This window comes from Nymphaea colorata, chromosome 2, assembly GCF_008831285.2.
Source record: "Nymphaea colorata isolate Beijing-Zhang1983 chromosome 2, ASM883128v2, whole genome shotgun sequence".
Lineage (NCBI taxonomy): Eukaryota > Viridiplantae > Streptophyta > Magnoliopsida > Nymphaeales > Nymphaeaceae > Nymphaea > Nymphaea colorata.
The window spans coordinates 36,108,574-36,135,236 of NC_045139.1; the positions used below are offsets into that span (position 1 = coordinate 36,108,574).

Sequence of the window (26,663 nt, forward strand, 5' to 3'; positions counted from 1 at the left end):
AAAGCTCAAGCCTAGGGTTTGCAGCATAAAATGTCTGCTAGTTTCAGCCATGGACTAAACGCTTTCCTAAATGAAACTAAGAATCAATTTAGCTGTTATTAAGGTTAAGTAGAAGTAGAACAAACGTGCAACGCTAGAATGAACCTTCCCAAGGGGAAGTCATTGGAGCCGCAACGTTGTGAAGTTACTTTCTGTTGAAGTTCACGCCGATGCTGTTCTTCTTTTCCTCTTGAACTTGCCATCCACTGCAATTTTTAACTTGACCCCGTGTTCACCATCATAAACTGGAAGATCCAATAAAGGAAATCTCCTGAACTTGCCATCAAACTGCAGTTTTTAACTTAACCCATGTTCACCAACAGAAGCTTCAACATACCCAGTAAGCAACTCAATTACCTTCCAGTTAACTCTTCGTTTTTAATACTTAGGAAAAAGAGAGATTACATATTACAATTCACCCAATAAAGGCTATACTTTCCATGAAAACTGTCAATGAAGGAGGCAAGATTCCATATTATGGCCATAAGAGAGGCCGGCGTCAAAAGTTGGGCCCTCCCCATTGACATGCACGCCTGCTGTGCTGCATTTGAATAGAAGGGCGAGGCCGGCTTTCATGTCCGCCCCTACAGGCTATAACATATAACCTGCTTTGTCAATGAAGGGTCTAAAGCAAACCTTTTTGTTGATGTAATGAGGATGATCCTGTGTTACGGGACAACAGGACACTGTCCCTCTACGATGCGTGCTCTTTCTTTTTACAACGACATTCTTGTTCTTAATCTTAAGACCAAGACTCCTCAATACCTTCATGACAACACTTTTTAAGATTTTAACTAAGGACGAAGACACGCTATCTAATCAAACCAGTTGTGCAACCCAAAGAAAGAGAGAGTTTTGATCCTCGAACCTTACTCAGTTTGAGGTAGTGAAGGGAAGTGCTCACTGCTTAATCGAAATGCGATAAAAACGTTAGGCAGTGATATGAAAACTTTGAAACTCAAGTTGTTTTTCGTAATATTTTAAAATATGAATATGGGGTTGCAAAATTTTCTTTTAAAAAATAAGGGCGGAAAATTGAAAATGGAAAAACCTACAGAAGTTCCAGAACCCTCCCTCCCCGAATTTCTCTCCTCCTCTCTGGCTCTGTCTCTGTGTGTCGTGGTCTGCGAACTCTGGGCTGCCTCTCTCTTCCGCCGTAACGCTAACTCGCAGTTCGCTCGCTGGAGCTTCTTTGGGTCGTGGCCACCGTCGGAAGCGTATTCTCGTTCTGGTAATCTCTCTCTCTCTCTGTGCCGCCGGGAAATTGTACTGGGTTCTTCTCTTCTTTTCATCCGCCGGAATCGTCATTCTTTATTTATCTCTCTCTATACCCTTTTTTTTTAATCTCATATCATCCGAAGGACCTTCAACGAATTCTACGACTGTTACTATCGATGGTATTAGTCCTCCAAAGGAAGAACATTCCGAAGCCGGACATTTCCTTGGATAATGGCGGTGGGGGTGGAATCCTGCTTGTAATACGAGTTGTTCGCCATGACCTATCAGTTCCATTTTGGAGCATAAAAGAGTCTTGTAATTGAGCAAGGAAAAAACGTTGTTTTGAGACCTGGATTTTAGATATTCTTTTTAGCAGAAGAGAGAAAATCATGAGTTTTAATAGGGAAAACAGGACAACGCCTTGACAAAGAGAAGAAAACACAAGAAAGAGAGTATAAGCTAAGACTTACCGTCGTTCTGCCATCAATATGAGGATGTGTTCCAGTTGAAGATGGTGGTTTCTCAGAATCTCAGGAGCATGTTTCTGCAGTTTTATTGGTGGCTGTTCATTAGCATGACATCGCACCTGTCATAGATATGAAGAACATTATCATAGATATCAAGAGCAAGTTGGTTGGAACCACATGAGCTATGCCTCTGGCCTTAGAGCAAACTCTGGTTAGCGCAGAGACCGACAATCTTGAAACTAATTTGCTACCATCTAGATGACAATGCTTAAAAAATTGTTTGTTACCGTAGAATTGCTCCTAGAAATTACAAGTAAATTCAGCTTTTTTGCTAGATTGGGACCTCGTGTAGGAGATTGTCGAGGTGCTTGGTCTCTCGTGGGTCTGTCTCATTCGCGATAGGTGGTTCAGTTGCAGCAGGGATCATGCAAAGCAACAGTAATTGGAGACTTGAGGGGTAGTTTTGGAGAGAATGACTTCCTCATTGGCAAAAAAGAGTTCTGCAGAGCCAAATGCTAAGCCGCAGAAACTTCATACTGAAGTACATGTTTCATTTTCTTTAACTCGTTGCTGTTAGGACCCTTCAGCCTTACCTGAACCACATAGAACCCTATGCGGAATGTGAGTTCTCTATTTTATAGTTTATATTCATTATCAAATGTAGATCTCCTTGTCACATGGAAACAATAACTAAAATTGTTTGAATTTAGCAATAATTTTCTTCAGCGTTAGACCCAACCAAAATGTGTTTTATCCTCTTACGCTTCACAACCCATAATGTTCAGAGAAATTGCACCAGAATGGGCAACTAAGACTAGCGTTGATGATTATCTCTTGCTTGCTGGCATGCGTGCATGCAGAAACATACAAGCACATGAATATGGTATAAGCCTTGCAAAGAGTGTTACACTGCAATTTGTAATTCTTGGTGCTGGACTGCTGGTAGGTAATGAAAGAATTATCGGACATAAAGTCTTGTATTTAAGCATTTTGCAATGTTGTTTGCCTATCTTTTGCCACATCAGAAAAAAAAATTACATTGGTTGAATTTACCTTGTTTATTTTTTTCTCAGTTATTTTGGTAAGTTCTGATTTCTTGAAAAATTCCTGAATTTATTTAAAAAATCGAAGAAATAAGAATATTATTTAATCACAGTCGATATGGTTCAATATATATTGACTGATATCTTCCGGCCTACTGTATCGTTTATAATTCTGATATGATGTGTAATTTAATTTTACGACAATAGGCATCGCATTCGTCTCTTCATGATCCTGCTCCTTACAAGCGAAAGAAGATGGAAATGACTTTGACATTTCCTAATTATCATGGTTAATGCTTTTATGATATTCTGGGTGGATATAGATTTTGCAGACAATGATGGAGATTGGAGTCTAATCTCCAACAAATTTGATGGAAGATTTATTGTTTCATCTCTGATAAAATTTGATGGATCAATGTTTGCAAATCATGAAAGGTCCTACATTGAATGATCTGTTGGAGTTCTAAATCTACCCTTGACAATTTAGATAACTTGTTCTTAGGTCTTATCTTGTCAAATGTTTGAGATACTCTTGAGAGTCATGTTATTCTGTTGCTTCTGAGCCAGATATACCGTAACACAAGAAACAAAAAGAGTTAGTATAGCCACTCCTTTTTGTCCATAGAGTATCAGACTTTCAGATACAACAGGATATTATTGTTGGAAACATAGAGTCTCAATACACACACACACACACACACACACACACAGAGAGAGAGAGAGAGAGAGAGAGAGAGAGAGAGAGAGAGAGAGAGAGGAAACATTAAAGCAAAACAAAGTTCACCATTGACTACATTGTCAAATTAAGATTATGTTCATATGTTCATATGTTTATGCTAAAAGAACCAATCAGCAGCCTGGCATTCATTTGCTGTTTTTTTTTGCAGCCCATAATTTATTGAGATGACATAGATATAAGTCCTGAGCCAAAGCTGCTATAGAGCCTGAGCTTGAGGATTTTGGCTTAGTGCGTGAGTCTAATGGAATTGTTCTCGAGTTTTGTTTCATTTAATTGAGTCCTCGAGCTTGGCTTGCAAAGCTTGACTCAAGCTCGACCGAGTTTGAGCTGATCAACACATGAGCCGAGCTGACTTGAAGCAGGCCAAACTTGAGCGTGACTCAGCTTGTGTGCAGCCCCTAATTGTGACCTCTTGCCTCAAGTGTTTGCAAGGGTAAAAGTTCCTTCTGTAGGCCTTCACGTCAGACTTCAGAGTGTTACATTGTTGGGAAGGAACGGTAAGTATTCCCTCTCAAAAGTTGTTGTCTATCCAGAAAAAAATTATCGTTTTTCATTTACTTTGTCCTAATTCTGGGAAGCTCATTATATATTTGGTCTATCTCTCTCTGAAGCTGGAGAAGACTTCCTTTGAAGGGTTGAGGGTTACTGCTAGTCGGACAATGGGTGGAGGAGGAAGGGGAGAGCAGGAAGCCATTGTTGATGTTGGTAGTGCTGCTGAGGCCATTGCCTCTGGTGAGGAAACTGACACCCCCTTGCACCAGATTGAGAGCCTCTGCATGCGTTGTGGGGAAAATGTAAGGTCACTCTCCTTCTTTGCTGGTGCTTTTCTCTCTAGAAAAACCGAGAGCACTCAATACTTTTTTGGAGATATGATATTGACTGTAATTTGGTGTGGTTTTGCTGATCAATGATTAAGTTAATACTTAACTGTTTTACTGGATGAAATTTGTGACTTTTTCTCCTTAGTTTGATCCTAGTTATGCTAAAACTGATTATTTTAATGCTTTATGTGAGCTGCGCTGAAATTTAAATTAGTGAGATGAAGCTGCTGAACCGCAAGGTCCTTGAAGCCATGCTTCTCAGTAAACAAAACTTATGAGGTTTTCATGCCAAAATTAAAGATCCTGTTTTAGAAATATGTTACCAATTGCAAAAAACTGTATCAGCAACATCTGTTAATGGTTTCACATGTTGAAAGTTGAAAATACGGCTGCTCCTGTCTTACCAAGTTCTTGGTGAACTTTCTAATACCAATTCTTCCAGTCCACTCTTGAATTTGGCACTAAAATCTTGATATGATTTTGGTCTTTTACAGGGGATAACCAGGATTCTGCTTACCCGAATTCCTCATTTTAGAGAGGTAAAAATACTTCCCATTGCGTAGTTGCTCAGCTCATTTTGATGTCTAATGATAATAGTACCTTTAATCCCTTTTCTGTGCTGTTATTATTCGTTACTCTAGACTATGTTTCATTCAGATGATGAGGCTTCATTTTCATTCAGTGTCCATGAGATGGTGACCAATGTTTTCAAAAGTTATGAAAATTTTTTGGTATTATCAACTTTCAGAGCCAGCTGATAATATTGGCAAAATAAGCTATGTTAAATGTTACAGAAATATATGCCACACCTTGGGATGCTTTCGTATCATTTTTTAAAATCTCTTGAAAAACCCTTTTTATATATTTTAACTATATGCTTACAGTTTTATTCTTGCTTTTATATTTAAATAACTTTTTTGATTTTATCTTTTTGCAAGGAGAATGCTAAAAAGTAAAAACCATGTCACATCTTTAAGAGGTTGATATTCCTCTATCAAACCTAAAACTGGGTTCTGAAATTCAGTGTCACAGGTATCGCGATATTTTCAAAAATGTCGTGATTTAAACGTTAAAAAAGGGAAAACGAAAAAAATGCCAAAAAATTGTGATATTTGAAAATATCGGCAAAAAATATTTATCGCGATAAAATCATGTTTCTTTTTTCACTTAATTTCTGTCCTGTTTATATGTTCTTGTGCACGGTTTTAATTCATAAAAATTGCACATGATGATTCTTTTGCTAAAGAAGGGTATAACGTGTTAACAGTAAAGAAACAAAGGGAAATTTTGAACCGAAATTTCTTTTTAATGGCAAAAAGAGTGCTTAACTCTAACTTTTAGTGAATAGGGTTTACTAACTTTACCTTTCGTGTGAGACGTGAGAGTGGAAGCTATGTCTTTCAGATGCACCTAATCTTTTCCCCTGTGTTTACCTCTTTAGTGAGGGTTTGAGAAGTGAGGAAGCTGTGTTTGGCATGTGAGGGTTTGAGGAGTGATGAGTGATAGCCTGCGTCGAAGTTGAGGGTTGATGGAAACCCAGAAGAACATCCCATCCGACGCTTCAGCCATTAGATAACCTGTGTTTTTGGTATTTATTAGAGTGCCAGTTTCCATTTTCTAATTTTCACTTATTGCTTATCTACTTCGTTTTTTGAGGTTTTCATATTAGTTTCTCATTTATTTTATTTTTACCTAATTTTGGCCTTTTTTAAAAATAGACTAGATTTTCCTGATTATTTTTCCAAAAAAACAGCTTTGCTAAATAATACCCAAGAAAATCCTTGCCGATAAAAACGCAAGAACAATATTTGTGACAATGGTTTTGATGCAGGTCTAGATGCTGTGCTGACTCTTCAAATTTAATAAGCAACCACAGCAAGTGCAGTCAACTGCACTTGTTCACTTGGGAGTTGGGACTTGACCTTTACTCAAGCTTGAGCATTGTCACTTGAGTCATAAGCTTAAAGATCATTACTTCATCTCACAAACAGTTTAAACCTTATGCTTTTGATATGTAGCATTGCTAAACGTGACTTTGTTTTTGATATGAAACTGCATTTCATTTCTCTGGCTCTGCAATCCAAACCATTGAAGTTCCTAGTACATTGTGGTTTAACATCTCATTTGAAAGCATTTTATAGTTTAAAACTTTAAATCTGTGCTTGTAGTCTGGTGGAACATGTGACATAATTTTTCAATTATTTTAAATTTATATCTGGCTACCAGCTAAGCATTTGGATATGTCTCTAACTGCAGGTTGTTTTGATGGCCTTCGAATGTGCAAACTGTAATGAGAGGTAGTGTGATTTTAAAGAAGGAACTTTTTTGACTTTGAATAGTTTGAAATTTTGTTTCTTTTAAGAGGATTTAAAGTTCAATGTATGTTGTCTCCATCATTCTCACAAGTATTAGGGATAATTTCTAAAATTTTAACGTTACATGATAATATAACCAAAACAAGTTATACAAAAATGAGAATTTATGTGATATTTTTAAAATATCACCAAAAGTAAAATATGGTGATAATTTTCACATGGTTTGTCTGAAAAACATTTTTATATGTTTTAGACTTTTTTATTTACCTTAATAATTATTTTGAAGTTTGATCAATGTTTTTATGTGAAGATTAGTAGAAAACACATAACTTTAATTTTTTCTTAATATTTTTTTTATTTGTTTGAATTCCCCATATTTTCCTGTGAGGAAGAACTTTTGTGCTTAACTCCGTAACCCAAGATTTCCCCTAGATAAACAACCTTTCCGACTAATGCTCGAAAGAAACCTCATAGATAAAGCCTTAGAATGATATTTATTACAATGTCTCCATATGTAAAGTTGATATACAACTATGCCATAACTTTTATTCGCTGAGTTTTTCTAGGAACAGTGAAGTTCAGTTTGCTGGTGTCATCCAGCCCCAAGGGTGCCGCTATCAATTGAAGGTTGCGGCAGGTGAACCGAAGGTATGCAAATGGTGCAGACTGGAACAAAACATTGATGAAATAAGCTTTAGAAGGTTTTAGCGAGAACTTAGAATTAGGCTAAGGGAAATTGCTCTCTTTCTCTCTCTCTCTCTGGCACAGACACACACATACATGGGGGGGAGAGAGAGAGGTTCAGCTACCTATGGTCCTATTCTTCCAGAATCTCGTTGAGCACTACCTCTTCTTCCAGAACCTTGGTGAGCACTCTGGGATCCATGTACATCATGGAGGAGGCACCTTTATAGAATGGGGTGGCAAATGAATCTACTGCCTCGTCTTTACGAGTTATGTTGCTCTAAAATATCTTGATTTGACTGTCTCATTTAGACAATGTAATTTTTTTTTTAGTGAAACTTTTTGAAATTTGTGGTAAAAAAGTTATTCTACAAGTCTTGGTTGATCTCGTTGATCCAATGCACTTTGATCTGATGTGCAATTTGTTGCAGATATTAGATCGTCAGGTGGTGAAATCAGATTCTGCATCTATCAGGGTATGGAAATTTATGTTAATATAAAATGGTCATTTTTGCAAAGTGATATTTTAGTCAGATGGTCCAGGTAGTTGTTTCTATCTTCTATGTTTTCAATTTCTTTTTCTTTTTTTTTATCAAGCAATCCTAAGGAGTACTTTGGAACTGCTTTATACATTAAGGTTCCTTTTTTTCTTTTGAGACAAGAGGCTGCTAAATCATTACTTTGTATTTTATTAATATCTAGTATATTTACATTGAGTGCAAAGATCTAAAACACAGGACAAATTCGACTGGGTGTTAAGTGTGCTAGTTTAGGCCTTCTTTGGGTGATAGGGATCAAAATATGGTTTTTGGGGAGTTTTGGGCAAATTAAGGTTTGCCAAGAACTTGACTTCTTGAGTGTTAGCATACTCGGTGAAGATTGAAAGTATGAAAATAAAAAACATCGACCATTTTCTGACAACCTGCTGATCAAATTATTGACGGCTAAAGTTGCCACATGGAGCCAACTTTAGCCCATTTATTTTCTAACTGGCTAGTTGCTCAACTGACTTATGGTAAAGATAAAAGAAAATTTGAAAAGCTAGTGCTCATTTGTCTGCCACACGCTGGTTGAGAAATGACCCATTGTGGTCTCTTATGTGGGTGATTGTGTTGGTTGTGTGGCTGGGAAGCAGTTGAGCATTTAAAGTAGGCAAGAATGAGAAAAGAACATTAAAACAAAATTGTCATGACTCACCATCCACAGTCTGGGGATGGTTCGGTTGGGGTTCCCAGATTTGAGCAAACTAAGCTGGCCCATTTTCCGGCCAGTTGGCTGGAGGAAAATTATTGTTTCTTGAAATTTTTAGAATAAAAAACAAAGGTCTACTAAACTGACTAGTGGTTAGCTAGTTGCTAGAAAATGGTCAGACAGACTGCTCATCAAGAGTGGTGCTAATCTGATGGTTTCTGGCCATCTGCTAGTCAAGAATAGATAGCAATAGCTGAAAGAACCTCCTGTTAAAAAACAAGCTTTGATTTTGGGTGGGGTGAAGGGAGGTGCCTTCTTGTTGAGGATTATCTTTACTTGTATGGCGCTACTGGATTGCAGTGCAGAACATCCAAAGCAGATAACACTGTTCTAGGCAATAGTTCATCTGTGGGTGGAGTTGCTTGATCACTTGTCCCATATATTCCTGTCAAAGTGTCAAGGGAATCACATTCCAAAGCCTTTATTCTCTGTCAAACATACTTTAAAAGCAAGTGTAAATATTTAATGAGCTATGATTCTCGGTGAGCTGATGATTCATTTTTTAAATATTAGTGTTTAGATGACCTTCTCTGTCAAACATTACTTTAAAAGCAATTGTAAATATTTAATGAGCTATGATTCTCGGTGAGCTGATGATTCGTTTTTAAATATTAGTGTTTAGATGACCATTAGGAAAACACAGGCTAACTGCAAGTATTTGTCGTAGATCTGATATTCCATTTCTAAAGCACTTGTTTGATCATCAGTAAAATATTCTGAAAAAGCATCTTTATGGTTTTTATGCTTTGAGAGAAAGGAAATGAGAAACTTGTCCAGAAATAAGTTACCTGAGAATAGGTACTCGACAGAATTGTTTGGAACCTTCAATTGAATCTCTTGGAAGGACATAGCACTGGAAAAAACCTGTTGGACTGTGTTTGAGATTACGTTTTGTGATTCTATGCACAAAACTGATACATTGACTTTGTTTGGAAACCATGGTTTCACGACGGACTGCAATAGACTGCATTAGCTTGGGGTTCAGTCCCCTAATTGAATGCCAATCTGAAAAGCTGGATTTTGTGGAAACCATGTGGGATGGGCTGCATTAGCTTGGTGTCCATGATGTTAGTCTTCTGGAAACCATGTGGGATGGACTGCAATAGGCTGCATTAGCTTGGTGTCCATGATGAAATCCATGTCAGAGATGGAAGGCATATTCCAATGCTTGCCTATCAGTCTCAAGAGTGAAGACCATAGCTGTGGCATGTGGATTGATTGCAGTGTTGCCTTCAGTCAGATGAGGAACTAAAGATGGCTTATTGATTTCTGTGTAAAATTAGTGATATATGAAGTCTATGAATCACTAAATTTTGGTTGTTGTATCTGATTTTATGGTGTATAATTTTGAACATACTTCATTAAGGGCATATTTGATTTAAAAAACTTTGTAATTCACCCTTTGATTACCCTTTCTTATTTTCTTTCTTCTTACATCTTATTGATATGTGTATCTTTTGTATCTGAAGTATATTCATTTCTTTGATTTGTTTGCTAAAGCATTCTTTTCTTATGTGCTTCTGAGTTAGTTGTTGTATGTCCTATGTGTGTGCATGTTATTTTCATTTTTGGGCATGAAATACTAGATTTGTGATGCCTGCTTATATATACCAAGTTATTAGATTTTCAAGTTTGGTGCTATTATCTACTTTATCTTATCAGATACCAGAGCTGGACTTTGAGATTCCACCAGAAGCACAACGTGGCACCCTTTCAACCGTATGTCCATCAACCTGAGGCCCTCAACCACATTGTAGTGTCAAGCTTTCTCCTGGTTTTCCTTTGTAAATAGGTTGCTGATGTGATGCTTCTTGTAATTAGTATAGTTGAGGTTTATTATGGTACTATGCTGTATTCAGTATTGTTGGATTTTATTAAATGACATGATTGTCATAATATCTGCAACTCAAAATAGGAATAATCAGTTGAAGTAACTGGGAAAAGCTGACATTACTTGTAGAATTTTCAAAATCAAACAGCTAAGACTAATGATTACATTCATTTGCAAGGAATACCAGCAGCTTATGTGCTAGATGCCTCAAATTATATTTGTTTTATGCAGACATAGAATGTGTGCGTTCAGAGAGCATGACACTAAACATTTGACTGGCGGAGTGATTTTTAAATTTATACTCTATAGGCGTACCTCTCTTGTGTTTTCTTGTATGGTTTGAAGACTAAAATAGATGGCTAGGTCCTATAGAGGCTTTTGCTCTTCAATTTTCACTTCACTTGGTTTCATTGCTTTGAAGCTTTAGCTTGATCAAGGTTTGCTTGCTGTTAATTGTTAAAATATAAATCCTTCACCAGCACGTTGAAGAGGAGTCTCTTAGGATTCCACCTCCTTGTAGAATGTGTTAAAATATTTAATGTCCTTGTAACATGTGAAGAGTCTCCTAGGATTCTATGTTATAGTTAATATCCTTGTTATATGGGAAGTCTCCTAGGATTCTATGTTGTAGTTAATATCCTTGTAATATGTAAAGTCTCTTAGGTTTCTATGATGTAATTAATGTCCTCGGAGCTTGTGAAATCTCCTAGGATTCTACGATTGGAGACTCTTAGAATTCTGAAAATGAGATTATAAATAGAGGCCGTGCAAACCATTTTGGCTACGGCTTCTTCTCCTCAGTTTCTTCTTGTTTTCATTCTCTCTCTCTCTCTCTCTCTCTCTCCTGCGTGAGTGCTGTTTTCGGGTTACAGATATTGGTGCTACATTTCTATCATGGTATCAGAGCGCCAGGTTACGTTATCTCTACCAAACGAAATGCCCAAACAGGTCTGATCTGGTTAGAACTCTTTTCTCATCTTGTCTCTATCCTGAATTTACTTTTCTCTTGCGCAATTCTTGTTCCTTTTTCTTCTTGCTTACCAAGGACACATCTTGTTATATCGTGTCTTCTTTCCCTCTCATCTTCTACCTATATACCATTCCTTTCTGCTGTCATGGAAAACCTTTCGCATTCTGGCATGTCCTCAAGTTTTCTTCCTCACCTTATTACCGAAAAACTCAACCATGAGAATTATCTGATCTGGAAAAGGCAAATCATGCCTTTCATAAGAAGTCAAGGCCTCTTTGGACATCTCGATGGTTCAACAAAGGCTCCACCAATATCCGTCTTACAGGAAATAAAAAATGAGGCAGGAGAAGTTATTGCTGTTCATGAAGACAACAATCCTGAACATGCTATGTGGATGAGACGTGATCAAAGTCTGGTTGCGTATATTTTGTCCACTTTATCTCAACAAGTGTTACTTTCAGTTTCTGATGATTGTACTGCAGAAGAATTATGGGAAACCCTTGCTAATACCTTTTCCCAAATATCAGAAGCTCGAATTATGTACTTAAAGAAAGAATTTCAGAATTTGAGCAAAGGTTCAACGTCTATCATGGATTATTTGGGGCGTATTAAGGCCGTCGCAGACCAACTTGCTGCCTCAGGGAATAACATTTCTGATAAGGAAAATGTGCAGCAAACCTTGAATGGACTTGGGCATGATTATCATGCTTTTATTACAGCTCTTGAGGTCCTTCCTGTTCTGCCTTCCTTCAACGAACTACAAGGTAAACTTCTCCAACATGAAATGAATATGAAAAGAGTCATTGAAAGGACTGATCAAGGGAACTCCCAAAATGTGTTGGCTATGAATGTAAAGTTTGGTAAGAGCCATGGGAACTCCAACCATGGTGGTCGTGGCATTCTACCAACACCACATAACCAAGGTATGTCTCCTTTGGATACTTCAAGAAAAATACCAATTTGTTTTCAGTGCAACAAGAAAGGACACATGAAGGCACAATGTTGGTTTAATCCTCAAAATAAAAACAAAGGGTAAGACATGATTATAAACAAGGAGGACAAAGTTCTAAATCCACCGCTGAAGATATGCAACAGCTATTGATGGCCGCATTCTCAAAGGTGACTATAAAGCAAAATGAGCAGGGAGAATGGTTCTTGGATTCAGGTGCAGCTACCCATGTGACAGGAAATGCAGGTAAATTGACTAACTTATCCCCTCATTACGGTAGAAGTTGCATTATAACAGGTGATGGAAAATCTCATCCTATTACACATATTGGAAATGCACATATTCCATTGTCATCCTCGTCTCTATCACTGTCTAATGTTGTTCTTGCTCCCAATATCAAAAAGAACATCATATCCATTTCTAAACTCATTGATGATACAAGCTCTTCTGTTGAATTCACACCTTCTTCTGTCTATGTCAAGGACCTCCAAACGAAGAAAATGTTCGCTAGAGGGGAGCGTCAAGGGAATATGTACGTCCTCAAGGAATGTCTACCCAAGGATTCATCCACTTTTGATATAGGATTGAAGACATTTTCTCTTTCTCATAATGCGTCATCAGTGCCAAGTTCTTGCCATTTTCAATCAAAAGTAAGGGGCCCTAACCAATTTTTGGAGTCTGATTTGTGGCATAGTCGGCTAGGACACTGTGGTCGACATTTCATTGAAAAACTTGTCACAGATAGTCTCATTCCAAGATCAAGTTTACCTCTTACTTCAAGTGTCAAAAAATGTTCAAGTTGTGGACTTTGTAAGAGTCATGTTTTACCTTTCCATAATATAAATCAAAGGGCTTCCAAACCTTTTGAAACTATTTTTTCTGATGTATGGGGGCCAGCCCCTATTGATTCCATGTCTGGGTCAAGATATTATGTCTTATTCATTGACTCTTACTCACGTTTCACCTGGATTTACTTCATGAAACACAAATCAGAAGTACCTCACATATTTCGAAACTTCTATGCCATGATTCAAACTAAATTTTCATCCAATGTGGTGCATTTTCAATGTGATGGAGGGGGAGAATATTCCTCGCTTGATTTTATTGAATTTCTACGTGAAAAAGGGATAACTAGACAAATTTCCTGCCCTTACACACCACAACAAAATGGTGTAGTTGAGCGGAAACATCGACATATAGTTGAAAGCGCCATGAGCATGATGCATGATACTAATGTGCCCATTTCCTTGTGGACTGAAGCCTTCCATACTGCTGTATACATAATAAATTGTTTGCCTATGACACTCTTGATGTCTAAATCGCCATATTTTACACTCTTAGGCAAACAACCTGATTACAAGAACTTGAAGGTTTTTGGTTGTGTATGCTATGTTCACGTTGATGCTGCCTTGAGGAACAAGTTTCAAGACAAAGCTATTCAATGTAGATTCGTTGGATATGCTGATGAATATAAAGGTTTTCGATGCTATGATCCAACAACTAAACGTATCAAAACTTCAAGAAATGTCATTATGGCTCAAAGTGAAAATCAAGAAGATCCAACACAGTCATCAAGTCATCACGAAAACAATAATGAACAGAGCAACGATGCACATCGGTATTCGGGTCTTATCTACAGTCGACGACTAAGGGACAGAGATGCTCACAGTGAAGAAGACAACATGCCCCACCTTAGAAGATCCCAACGCATTCGTCATCCCATTCACAGGTGGGTTAGCTATGATTCTTTATCACTTGATTTTCAGTTATTCATGGCAAAAATTGGCAAGGAGGAAGAACCTACTTCATTTGATCAAGCATCAAAATCACATCATTGGAGAAAGGCTATGAAAGAAGAAATGGATGCCTTGCATGAATGTGGAACATGGGAGATCGTTCCGAGGCCACACGAAAAGAACGTAGTGGGCTCCAAATGGGTATACAAAATTAAATACAAACCTGACGGCAGCATAGAAAGACACAAAGCAAGGTTAGTAGCAAAAGGGTTTACACAACAATATGGAGAAGATTATGATGAGACATTCAGCCCTGTGATCAAAATGGGAACAATTCGCGTGATTATATCATTGGCAGTTGAATATGGATGGAGACTACATCAAATGGACGTGAAGAATGCTTTTCTTCATGGTGATTTAAGGGAGGAAGTATATATGGAACAACCTCCAGGATACACGAAAGGAGACTCTCATGCATGGGTTTGCAAACTAAGAAAATCTATTTATGGACTTAAACAGGCCTCACGTTCGTGGTTTGACAGTTTCTCTTGCAAGATTCAAGAATGTGGTTTTCGGAGATGTCCTCTAGATCACTCTCTTTTCATTTATCGAAAGGAAAACATATTTACTTTACTTCTTATATATGTTGATGATATTGTTATCACAGGCAATTCAGAAAAACACATAGAAGAAGCTAAAGTTTTGATGATGCAAAACTTCAAAATGAAAGAGCTTGGTGATTTACGATTCTTTCTTGGAGTGGAGATTGATAGGCACAATAATCGCCTCACATTGACACAACAGAAATACACGTTGGATTTGTTGAAAAAGTCAGGTATGTCTGATTGTAAGCCTGTTGGAACTCCTAGTGTTCTAAATCAAAGACTAAGTGCTCAAGATGGGGAGTTATATGAAGATCCTACGCAATATCGAAGTATTGTTGGGGCACTTCAATATCTTACATTTACTAGACCAGATATTATATATCCTGTGAATCAAGTATCCCAATTTATGCATGCACCTAGAGATACTCACATGGATGCTGTCAAAAGAATATTAAGATATCTTAAAGGGACAGCAGGAGATGGCTTAGTTTATGGTAAGAGTGAAAATATAACTACTGGACATCAACTTATGACATTCACAGATGCAGATTGGGCTGGAGATCCCGATCAAAGAAAGTCCATTTTTGGTTTTTGTATTTTCATTGGACGTAATCTTGTGTCTTGGAGTTGTCGAAAGCAAAAGGCAGTAGCAAGATCCAGCACTGAAGCTGAATACAGATGCATGGCTGCAGGTACTGCTGAAGTTACATGGGTTAGACATTTGCTAGAAGACATTGGAGAAAAGATTAAAACATCAATGTTAATGTGCGATAATCAAAGCGCTATTAACATTGCCTTTAATCCCGTACAACATGGTCGAACAAAGCACATTGAAATTGATCAACACTTTGTTAGACAAAAGGTGGAAGACAAGGAAATTCAGCTTATTTATGTTCGTACAGATGAACAAGTTGCAGACTTATTTACAAAAGGATTAACAAAGGAACGATTCTGGTTTCTAAAAGGCAAGTTGTACATGGTGCAAAACCATGCACAACTTGAGGGAGGGTGTTAAAATATAAATCCTTCACCAGCACGTTGAAGAGGAGTCTCTTAGGATTCCACCTCCTTGTAGAATGTGTTAAAATATTTAATGTCCTTGTAACATGTGAAGAGTCTCCTAGGATTCTATGTTATAGTTAATATCCTTGTTATATGGGAAGTCTCCTAGGATTCTATGTTGTAGTTAATATCCTTGTAATATGTGAAGTCTCTTAGGTTTCTATGATGTAATTAATGTCCTCGGAGCTTGTGAAATCTCCTAGGATTCTACGATTGGAGACTCTTAGAATTCTGAAAATGAGATTATAAATAGAGGCCGTGCAAACCATTTTGGCTACGGCTTCTTCTCCTCAGTTTCTTCTTGTTTTCATTCTCTCTCTCTCTCTCTCTCTCTCTCTCCTGCGTGAGTGCTGTTTTCGGGTTACAGATATTGGTGCTACATTTCTATCATTAATCCCTGTGTTGGGCTGTCAGATGGATGTCTATTTGTTGAAGGACTAGGTTATGCTTATGGATGATATCATGATAGTGCTAAATGTTGAACTGTTTCCATGAAAACATGCTTTACATTGTTGGACAGGGAAATCAAAGTTTGATATCTCTTGTTTGGTGTCGATCATCTGCTGGTTGTCTGCTCATTCTTTCAAAAATTTCAGACTGTCTTATTATCCAGAGACATCTCTGGATATTAATAATTTAATAGTTGTGGAGTTATTCCAACTTGTAATGCATGATGTCTTCATAATGGCAATATTCAGTTTCATTATGTAAGTTATAAATGTTCTAGCTTATGTTGGGAAAATCAAATGGACTCTAATAGATTTTCCTATATTTTCAATTGGAAGAATATGAGCCTTCTATGCTTTGGGAGATTAAAATCAGTATTGGTTTGCCAAAGGATCATGGAATCATGTTCAAGTTTGTAAGTTTGGAGTTCTTAACCTCTGCTGTTGGAGCTTCATTGGGATATTTTAGCTTTTTGAGTTTCCCTCAGTTATGTTTTTAGTGTTTTGCTTAACATTGACTGTTCTGTAAGAGTACCTATGTTTCAACTAATAACAAGTAAACGGTGGATCCATCCAGCAGATGTCAATATCTTTATGGCTGTTTTACAATGGTGGCTTGCTAAACTGCAGGGACTGGGAAAATAATGCCAAATTGTATCAATTGATAAATGTGGTCAAACCTTGTTATGATTCAAAGAGGCAGAGTTGGACCTGCTTCTTCTTCTTTGAGCATATGTTCTTCATTAACCAATATATTTAACTACTCCATTGTTGTGACAGATGCCTCATAACCAAGTGTCTGACTGTTTTTTTCTATCTTTCCAGGTGGAAGGGATTCTTTTACGGGCCATCAATGAATTAGAGGCTCTTCAGGATGAGCGAAAAGTATATACAATATCTGGAGATTATGTTCTTTTCTATTTCCTCCGACATTCTCATAATTTGTCCTCTCTATATCCAGAAAGTTGATCCAGAAACAGCTGAAGCCTTAGATATGTTCTTGACAAAATTGAAGTCCTTGGCTGCAGGGGAAGGATCTTTCACATTCATACTTGATGATCCAGCTGGCAATAGCTTCATTGAGAACCCGTATGTTGGATTGTTCTCATCTCCATGTTCATGTGTGTGCCTGCATAGTTCATAGATTTCGCCTTTTCATGCCCGTAAAATGTTGATTTGAATGCATGTGTTATTCATGTATATCAATGCCATTTTATATGTGTTCATATGTGAGTGTACAAGCCTAAAGCATTGCCAACACTTCCATGTCTTCGAGCCTGTTGAGTGTTGACCATTCTGCACCATCTTAGCTTTTTTTTTTAAAAAAAAAAATATTTGGGTAGTTGTACTGACAATCCTTGCTTGAGATGTTTGTAGGCACGACTAAACTTGATTTACATAATCCACATTTTATTACTGATGGATGATCTCTTAGTGTCTTTTTCTGCATATGCATGTTTAAATGGGATTTGGGTGAGATATTTCTTGAAGTGGTAAACACTTTGCAGCCTAGATTAAGACTCTAATTTGGAAATTGAAACTCGTTTGATTAGTTTCCAGTAATATGTTCTCATTTGTTCACCATCATTTACATTCTGCAAAATGTCTTATATTTTCTATCGTCTCTCCCGCTCACACAATAACATTTGAAATAAAGCTTGTATCATATCTAAAGACGGCATCTAGTTGGTTCTTTGAAAAAATATTTGTTAGATGGTTTTCATGGTAGGCTGAAACTTCTCATTCATCTGAAGTCAAGTCATCAAACTTTTTTCTGATAATTTCTGCTATATATATTTTATATCTTTTGCCTTCTTGTTGGCATTTGTCTCTATTAAGTCAGGTGTTGGCTTCATATTGTACAGTTTATCTTCCTCCACTTAGTAGGTGTTCTTTTCCCCGTGACAGCTGTGCACCTTCAGCAGATCCATTGTTAACCATTACATTTTACGATCGTACACCTGAACAGCAGGCATCACTGGGTTTTCTTGTCGATTCATCCTCCTCTGGCAATACTGAATCATCTGGGAGTGAAGTTTTACCTGAGAAAAGCAGATATGTCCCTGCTGGAACAAAGAGAGAACCACATGGTTCAATTGGAGCTACTGCAGGCCATCGAGCTATTGCACAGGGTACCAGTGAGGAAGTTGCTGCAGCCTTGTTTAAGTATTCTGCTCCGGAGGAGGTATGTTCACATTGTTGGAGACCATTTGCATGCTAAGTGCCTTATCCTATGAACGTTTAGCATCAATTAGTTATCATGCTTTGCATTTGGCTGCTTTACTGTTTCAGGTGATGGCATTTCCTTCGACATGTGGAGCTTGTGCAAGTAGATGTGAAACACGCATGTATGTAACAAGTATCCTTGTTTTTCTTCCTCTCTGCTATCAAGCTGATATGTTATGCAAGTATGTGTTGACTGAGTTGTTTCTGTAGCAATTCACTAAATCCAAGAACAAATTATTTCACTCTCTGAGTGTGTGCTTTTTCATGCTCTTGGTACTTTGGCAGGCTGACTTGTTCTAGGATACATCATCAAAAGAAAAACACTCATCTTCGAACATGTTCAAAATTAATTATCTTTTGTCTTTATCTGGAAGGAACCATATATCCCTTGGTACCAGAAATTCGTATTGGACTTGGTGGGGTTGCTCCTGTTTGATTTTCTGATTCTCTCTTTTCAAGTTTGTGTCAATAGTATTGGATATTTGTTCAACTTAACGTTCTTTAGAAATCCCATACTTCCAAGAAGTCATTGTGATGGCATCTACTTGCGACACTTGTGGCTACCGCAATTCTGAGGTTTGTAGTGAACTAGAACTATGAGTCTGAAAGACCAGGTTTCCTTTTTCATCTCTGGTAGCTTGGTAGTGGGGTTTCTATTCAAGTTCTGGTCAAGAAATTCAGCTTGTTTTTTTTTTTTTGGTTTGCCTTGAGTAGTTAAAGCCAGGTGGTGCAATTCCAGATAGAGGGAAGAGAATCACTGTACGCATACAGAATGCAGCTGATGTCTGCAGAGATGTTATAAAGGTCAGTGCCTTTCCCATTGTAGTCACCAAAGATTTATACAATCTTTTTAACTGCATGGTTTCTTTGACCCCTGCATTTAGATCTGTACACCGGGCTGAGTTATCAGCTATGTTGTGAAGGTGCCCAGGCGCTGCCTGTGTGATAGGCAGTGCCTAGCGCCTAGGCAAAAAAGGCAACCAATTTTTTTTTTTAATTTTTTTTAGTTATCTTAATATGTCAAGTTATTTTGATTACTCATTACTAATATTTGAAATGTGGAGAGTAGTAATATAACAAGCATAATCAACTTAGACAATCACAAATTAATTGTTGACTATGACTTCATTGAATATGCAAAATCAATAGAAGAAGTTTAACATTCCTCATTAAATGTAAACTAATACAAGAAACAAAGAAAACTAAATCTAATCTCTAGAAGAATGAATGTAAATCCGCAAGAAGGCTTTAATTCATCTGTACTTAAAGAAAGACATAATATAATAAAAAAGACTAACGGTACATAATAGTAGACATATAAGTACACAACAGTAATACATATAAGTACATAACCATACTAACATATACATATAACAGGTATCACCATAGTACATATTATATAACAGGCTAACAATGTATACATATAATAGGTTGATGCAATACTATATAACAGGTATAACGGACTGTAGTATATACATATCACATGTATTACAATACATATAACAGGAATAACAAATTGTATTACAATACAATTTAACATAATAGTATATACAAAGTTTGTAACAGGTATAACAAATTACCCATACATATAACTACATGATATAAGTATGTAACATAACCATATTAATGTATACTTATAACATGTCTGAGGTATCCCAAATAACAGACTAAGTGACTAACAGTATATACATATAATAGTATGCATATAACAGGATAATCAACACAAAAATACATAAAAATATGTAATCAATACAAAATAAAGTACATGACAATATATACTCAATTAAGAAACTTTAGTTGAAAGGGAATGTGACTTTTTCACTTTCCCATGGAGTAGGTGTGTTGGCGGCTAGGCCAGCCTAGGCGCCAACACATATCCCATTGCCTAAACGGTGGACTTAGGCAATGGGTGTGGACTCACGCGTAGTCCATGGCTAGGCGAGGCCTTAACAACACAGGTTATCAGGATATCAACAAGATAGATATGAGAAGTGGATACAAGGAAGCAAGTTTAATCTTTAGAGTACAAAGTCAACAACCTATTCTTTCAAAATTGAAAAGGACACTAAGCTATGTCACACAAGTGCGGGTGTGAGTGTTGGGGCGGCAAAGAAATACGTATTGGTACAGAAAATGTATATGTGCATGTATTTATATAGTTGTCCACAAAAAAAAAATTAACAATCAATATGCTATGGTTCTATCAATGACTTTATGAGAAAAAAGCGAATTGTACATTGCTGCACCTGCACCCCATTTGCATTGAGTTGGGGAAGAGACTGTGTTACTTAGACACCAAAAGTACCGAAAAGATTTGTCTCTTATGAGTCTGACTCATTTACCCATTAGACAAAGATTTTGCGTACTGGCGATACAGTTTTATATTGAATGAACTTGTTGTGATAAAGGCTAAGGGTCATCATGAATGGGAAGAAGTGTAGAACACTGAGTTAGATGCTCTTAAAGACACACACATGAGAAACCTGATACTTATCTATAGGAAAAAAGCCGTTACTTTTAAGTGGATTGGTAAGGTAAAGACCAAGAGTAATCAGTCAATGCAAAATGTAAACTTAGATTTGTAGCCAAAGGATAGATTGAAGAGCATCAAATAGATTATGAGGGAACTTTTGCTTTCATGGCTAGAGTAACCACTGTTAGAAGTTAGAACCTTTATAGATATTGGTTAATTACAAATTGAAATATTTCCCAAATGAAGGTCGTCAGTGACACAAATGACAAAGAAGAAAGTAGTGAAGTTAAAACAATTTTTAAAAAATGTAAGATTTCCAACATACTTTGAGGAATTGAAGATATTTATTCTTTATTAAGATACTTATTGACACAAATAAAGTTTGCATTGGATCTTATTCCTTAATTTTGAAACCTTGGGTGATAGAGTAGCTGAGACTTGCCAAACTGCGTCACTTTGGAACCAAGATGAAGCTTGATGATGAAATTTTAGTGGGAATTCCAACTTCTTGTGGATGATAGTTTGATTCCTTATATATAATTTAACTTTTGAAGTTTTGAGTACCACCATACTTGACATAACGTATGTTGTCCATGTGGAAGTCAGTTTCAGCATGTTTAATCTTCATTCTACAAGAGTGCTGTTTTGTAAATTATCATGTCACTGGTATCAATGGAATTGTAAATAAACAGGTCAGAAAACTCTAAATAAAGGAGTACTTTTGTCTTCTTCATTAGAATTTGTTTCTTATATTGGTGTTGTTTGGGGATTAGTTCCAAGTAACAGGCTCTCCATAACAAACTTTTGTGTTTTCTTTGGTGAATCTAATATTGGGTAGTTTAAATTTTAAAAGGCCACAAAATGCCTTTTTTCTTTTTTGCATAAGCAATGCGTAGAGAATGGCTTATACAAAATAGAGGTTGTATCGCTCAAGCAACTCTTGATGGGCATGAGAAACAGACTGGAAAAGCTTACCAAATTATGTTGTCATAACTAGAATTTGATTTGCATAGCCCAAAATCAGACATTTCATAAACAAACCAAGTGCATCAAGGTAGATTGTCATTTTGAGCAAGAAAAGAACTTGGAGAAAACAATTCAACTTTTCTATATGGCCTTGGAATATGAACTTATGGATTTCTTCAGGAGGGCATTGTACTTTTCATGATTAATTTTACTTCTTAACAAACTTTTAGTGATGATGCTTTTTGTTTGAGAAAGAGAAAAAAGGAGAAGGGGGTGTGTGTGGAGTGTTAGTGTTTATATAAATGCATGTGTATTTTTATATGTATATGTATGATAATCACATACATGTTTAAACTTTAAATTCCCATATATATAATTATACACCTTTTTTGGAGATATTCAAAAATTCTAGATCTAACACTGCTCCAATGCAAAGAGGAACATGAAGAAAAGAAAAGGTTGCAGTCACAAGGCACGACTTGGCCTGTTTGGTTTTCATTATATAAAGGACGAGAATGCCTCTTTTAACTATATAAAGGATAATAGAAAGTTATCCTACATAAAACCCCCATGCCTATTTAGAGGCATAAATCAATTCTAGATATGGATCAGATCCAAGCTGTCTTCTGAATTATTACTTCATGTCAGTCTCATACAGATGATTTTTCTATTAATGTGCATTATCTGGCACTCAAACTTTATCAGTCAGATACGGCAAGTGTTAGAGTTCCGGAGGTTGACTTGGAGCTTGCAAGTGGGACGTTGGGTGGGCTTGTGACAACAGTTGAAGGCCTATTGACCAAAATCCAAGGAAGTAAGTTGATTTTCTGCTTGAAAATACTCAACATCATTAGACTAAAAGGTTGTATTTCATGTAGTTATGCATTCTCAGCTTAGAAGGTATAAGTAATCTGCGATTCTGCATTGACATTTGACAGTGCTGCATGAATAGTTTGATCCATCGTCACAAATATCGTCAATGTACTCAAAATATCATGATAATAGCTGAAAAACTGAAGAAAACAAAAAAGAGGAAGATCGTGATAGTTTTGAATTTATCACTGAAGTTTTTTTATTGCAATATTTTTCATTTGCTTAGAGGGGACGTTATTTAAATGTAAATCATCACATGCCTATTTCTCTTTCTCTCTCTCTCTCTTCCTCTCTCTCTCTTTTGAAAAAAAGTTAGTAATAACTCACAGTTTGATAGTCTTTTTCTGTTGCTTTCATTCTCCATCTCTCTCTCTCTCTATATATATATATATATATATAAACTTTGATTGCAAGTTGCCCTTTAGTTGCGGACCCTAAACAACTCAATGTTGCGTGGTTGTTCCAGAATGGTTATGCATATGGACTTGGCAATTTGTCCCAGAAATGGGAAGAAGGCCATGGTATTTTCTTTTAATAAACTTTGAGATGATGTTTATCAGCCCATTTTTCCAGATCTGGAGAGGGTGCATGGGTTCACATTGGGAGATAGCATTGACGAGGGAAAAAAAAACAAATGGCAAGAATTCAATGCTAGACTAAATAAGGTGATTTCTTTCATTAACTTATCCTGGGAATAAAATGGAGTCCTGCATTTCTTTTTTGTTAGATTCTTACGTGATGCAATATAGCATGTCTACAACTGTGTTTTATTTGTTGATTGACTTCCCTAAGACATTGAATGATCGATAGCTTTCTTCATTCATCTTTTGCAAAGTCCTAAGGTTTTCCATGTGTTTTTGAGTTGTCTTGTAGCTAAAGAAGATAATAGCCCGTGATGTGGATAGTTTAATGTTTGTGTCTGATTGATTTGTCCTGGTCATGAACTCTTTTGATGGAAACACTTGTCAATTTGTCATTTACTTTGCTGTTCTCGTTAAAGATTTGATGTTTCATTTATGGAATTTGCAGCTTTTGAAAGTTGAGGAACCATGGACGCTGATAATTGATGATGCATTGGCAAATTCCTTTGTTGCACCAGCTACTGAACTGATTGAGGATGATCATCAGTTGACATGTAAGCATGTAATTGGAAAAAATGTATACAAGAAAACAGAATTATGTATTTGTAAATCATGCTACTACATGAGTACTGAGTAGTTTCTGCTATGTTTTGCACATTCTTCTAGATAGGTTGAGCTCATTAACAAGGACTTTGAAACTTGATTAGTTTTGTTTCGCTAAACAAGTATGCCTTTTGATGCTTGTATATTTGGAATTATATACTTTTGATTTTGAAATATTTAAGAAACACCCCTTGCATTGTTGTAGTAATGCATTCTAAGTGTTGGATTCTTACAAACCGTGTAGAGTGAGTCTATTTTATATTTATGCAGTTTAACTTTTCTGATTCCAAATAAAGTATTGCTTGTTTCTTTTTCCTCAAGAAAAATTAAACATCCTAGTTTGAATGGTTCTTCTTGATTTTTTTCAGTTGAAGAATATGAAAGGTCATGGGAGCAAAATGAGGAGTTGGGTCTTAATGACATGGATACAGCGTCTGCAGATGCTGCCTATGATGCCTAGATCACGGTTGGCTGTCATTTGTAATGGTTGTGTTTGTTAATGAAATTGATCGCCTTGATGCCCTCTATTTAAGCTCGAGCTGGGAAGAAAGTTCTTGAGTGGATCCATGCAGATGTCAACGCCACCCAAGCACTTGAGAAACTTGACTTCCTTGTGATCATTTGTTGCTGTCGTTCCTTGCATGTTGTGGATCCCATTTTCAAGGTTGACAGATTCAGCTGGAGGGTACAGAACTGCCATGTTCCAAAGTGGATCTATTCTAGCCGTCCTAATTTTGTTGACTGGGCTGCTGCTGGATAGAAAATTTGGGTGGTTCCCAGTATAGTCATGGCCACGTTTCAGGTTTACCATTTAGTAGTTGTGGCTTTGTGGTTTTTTTCCCTGTGGAAAACTGTAGCGATAGTACAATGCTTCTATTGAAAGTTGAACTTTGTGTGGTTTTCAATTTAATTCTTATTACAGGTATTCCGGATAAATGGCATCATGAGGATGACTGTTTAAAGTTCGACGTTAATGAATAATAATCTGGAATATGAATAGGACTTTTTGTTTTCTGGATTGGTGGTGCTGATTTCTTTGTTTGTCTTTGAATTACCTTTAACCCAAGATATACATTGCCTCTGTACAAACTAAATTTGGGTGGGTGCAATGATATCCTGAAGAGGCTGAAGCCACTTTTACTTTCTCCTTACTTCAATTAAAGTGTCGTGTATCCATTGTCTGTAGTCCACTGCTTTTTCAGTGCCTGTCAGTTGGGCTAACTATGCTAAGGGTTACAACAAACTAAATGGGAATTTTGCATGAAACCTGTTGGGTGATGGCATTCGATCATTTTATTAACTAAAAAAAATACAGTACAACCATCAAAAAAATAGAAACAGGAGCTGTACCAAACATAAAAAAAAATGAGGCAAAAAAAAAAAAAGCGTTACGGTGAGCGGAAAAGCGTGGTGGCCACAACCTGTAAATTGTGATCCGCTTAGCGAGAAGGATAATATTTTGGAATCTTGAGTGGAGTCTTCTTCTGCCTTCCAACCGGCCCGTGAGTAGGGGCGGAGGGAGGGGGGCTCACCTAGGCCACAAAAAAAAAAAGTTAACATTGAAAAAATATAATTTTTTAATAGTGTCATGTATTTTTTGGATTTTAATTCAATTTGGTCCTACTCAGATCTAGAGGTTGGACTGTCGGCCGCTTCTAAAAAAATTCTGGTTCCGTCCCTGCCCGTGAGCCCACCAGTCCTTATTTGTTAGTCACTATCTAGGCTTTTTGTCCTTCAACAGCAAGAATACTATACACAGGTTCTGTTTCGGGGTGAATTTCGTCACTCCAAACGGCCACTGCAATCTAGCATCTGCTATTTTTGAAGCCAATGGCCCAAGCAATGCATATCTGATTTCTTTTAATAAGCAGTCAATAGCCAGGCATGCTACCTGTGTCCAACCATGACCACATTTTCTCCTTCGCCGCCGACTTCGGTTTTGCGACAGAGAGACAGGTCCACACAGTCCCATATCATATTAGCCTCTACCCTTGCAGGCCTAACATCGTCATCAAAACTGTCTCTTGTTTTACAGCACCATGATCTCCAGACTCCATGTGAAAACAGACTCTCCAACACTTCATGAGCCATCCCCGTTTGGAATTAGTTTCAATCTTGAATTCAGCAAGAGAAGAGGTATGGAAAAAACGCCTCTGCTTGAGTATTGCAACAACAAGCTTCCAAATGTCTGTCTTCACATTGCAAGCAAAAAAATAAAAGCTTAGTGTTTTCCTAATTCTTTCCACAACTATAGCAACCATCGACAAGCGAAACACCAGCACTTAGCATTTTCCAAATTCTTTCTACAACTTTATTAACCATTTGCAAGAGAAACACCGGCCTTTTCCGGGTGAGTGGGGGAGGCCTACTGCCCGGTAGAGAGTCGAAGCTTCCACCCAACCCATTGTCTCTGTAAGGTACTGGGTCTACTTTCAGTACTACAGTTGATGGTCCGAAGCAGTCCTGAACCCCAGGGACAAGGGGAGGCCTTCGGCTTTTCTTGGTTTAACTTCCTCCCTCCAAGACCAGTCTACATAGCTGCTTGGCAATCGAGTGTCTCCTCTCCTTCAGTTGGCTTCTCCTAAAAAAAAATTGGCCTTGGCAGAGGAAACTAAATGGGACTTGTGTAACTAACTTTTAGTTTATGTTAATATTCTATGAATCTACCTGAAAGAGTGAGGTAGAATCACATAATACTAGTGTTATATATTATCTGCATCAATCTTTCAAGCAGATTCATAGAACACTTGTCATACTACCAAATG

The 26,663-nt window shown here is 37.1% G+C and overlaps 1 protein-coding gene across 5 annotated transcripts; it reads left to right on the forward strand.

Annotated features, from left to right (window-relative positions):
- Window positions 1–1,101: 1,101 nt before the first annotated feature.
- Window positions 1,102–24,912, forward strand: LOC116247899 (uncharacterized). Of its 5 annotated transcripts, none has more exons than XM_031620332.2 (19): window positions 1,102–1,270; window positions 3,655–3,738; window positions 3,929–4,003; window positions 4,118–4,300; window positions 4,822–4,866; window positions 6,584–6,624; window positions 7,209–7,290; window positions 7,758–7,802; window positions 10,240–10,296; window positions 17,002–17,061; window positions 17,138–17,265; window positions 18,085–18,361; window positions 18,469–18,535; window positions 18,908–18,978; window positions 19,117–19,206; window positions 22,547–22,655; window positions 23,288–23,379; window positions 23,744–23,849; window positions 24,267–24,912. In XM_031620332.2, exons 4-19 carry the CDS (start codon window positions 4,166–4,168, stop codon window positions 24,356–24,358), a joined length of 1,497 nt encoding a protein of 498 aa, XP_031476192.1. In that variant the 5' UTR covers window positions 1,102–1,270; window positions 3,655–3,738; window positions 3,929–4,003; window positions 4,118–4,165; the 3' UTR covers window positions 24,359–24,912. The 5 variants fall into 5 exon arrangements, with proteins under 5 accessions (XP_031476192.1, XP_031476191.1, XP_031476190.1 ...); XM_031620331.2 differs by having other exon boundaries at window positions 3,655–3,734; XM_031620330.2 differs by having other exon boundaries at window positions 3,655–4,003.
- Window positions 24,913–26,663: the final 1,751 nt, after the last annotated feature.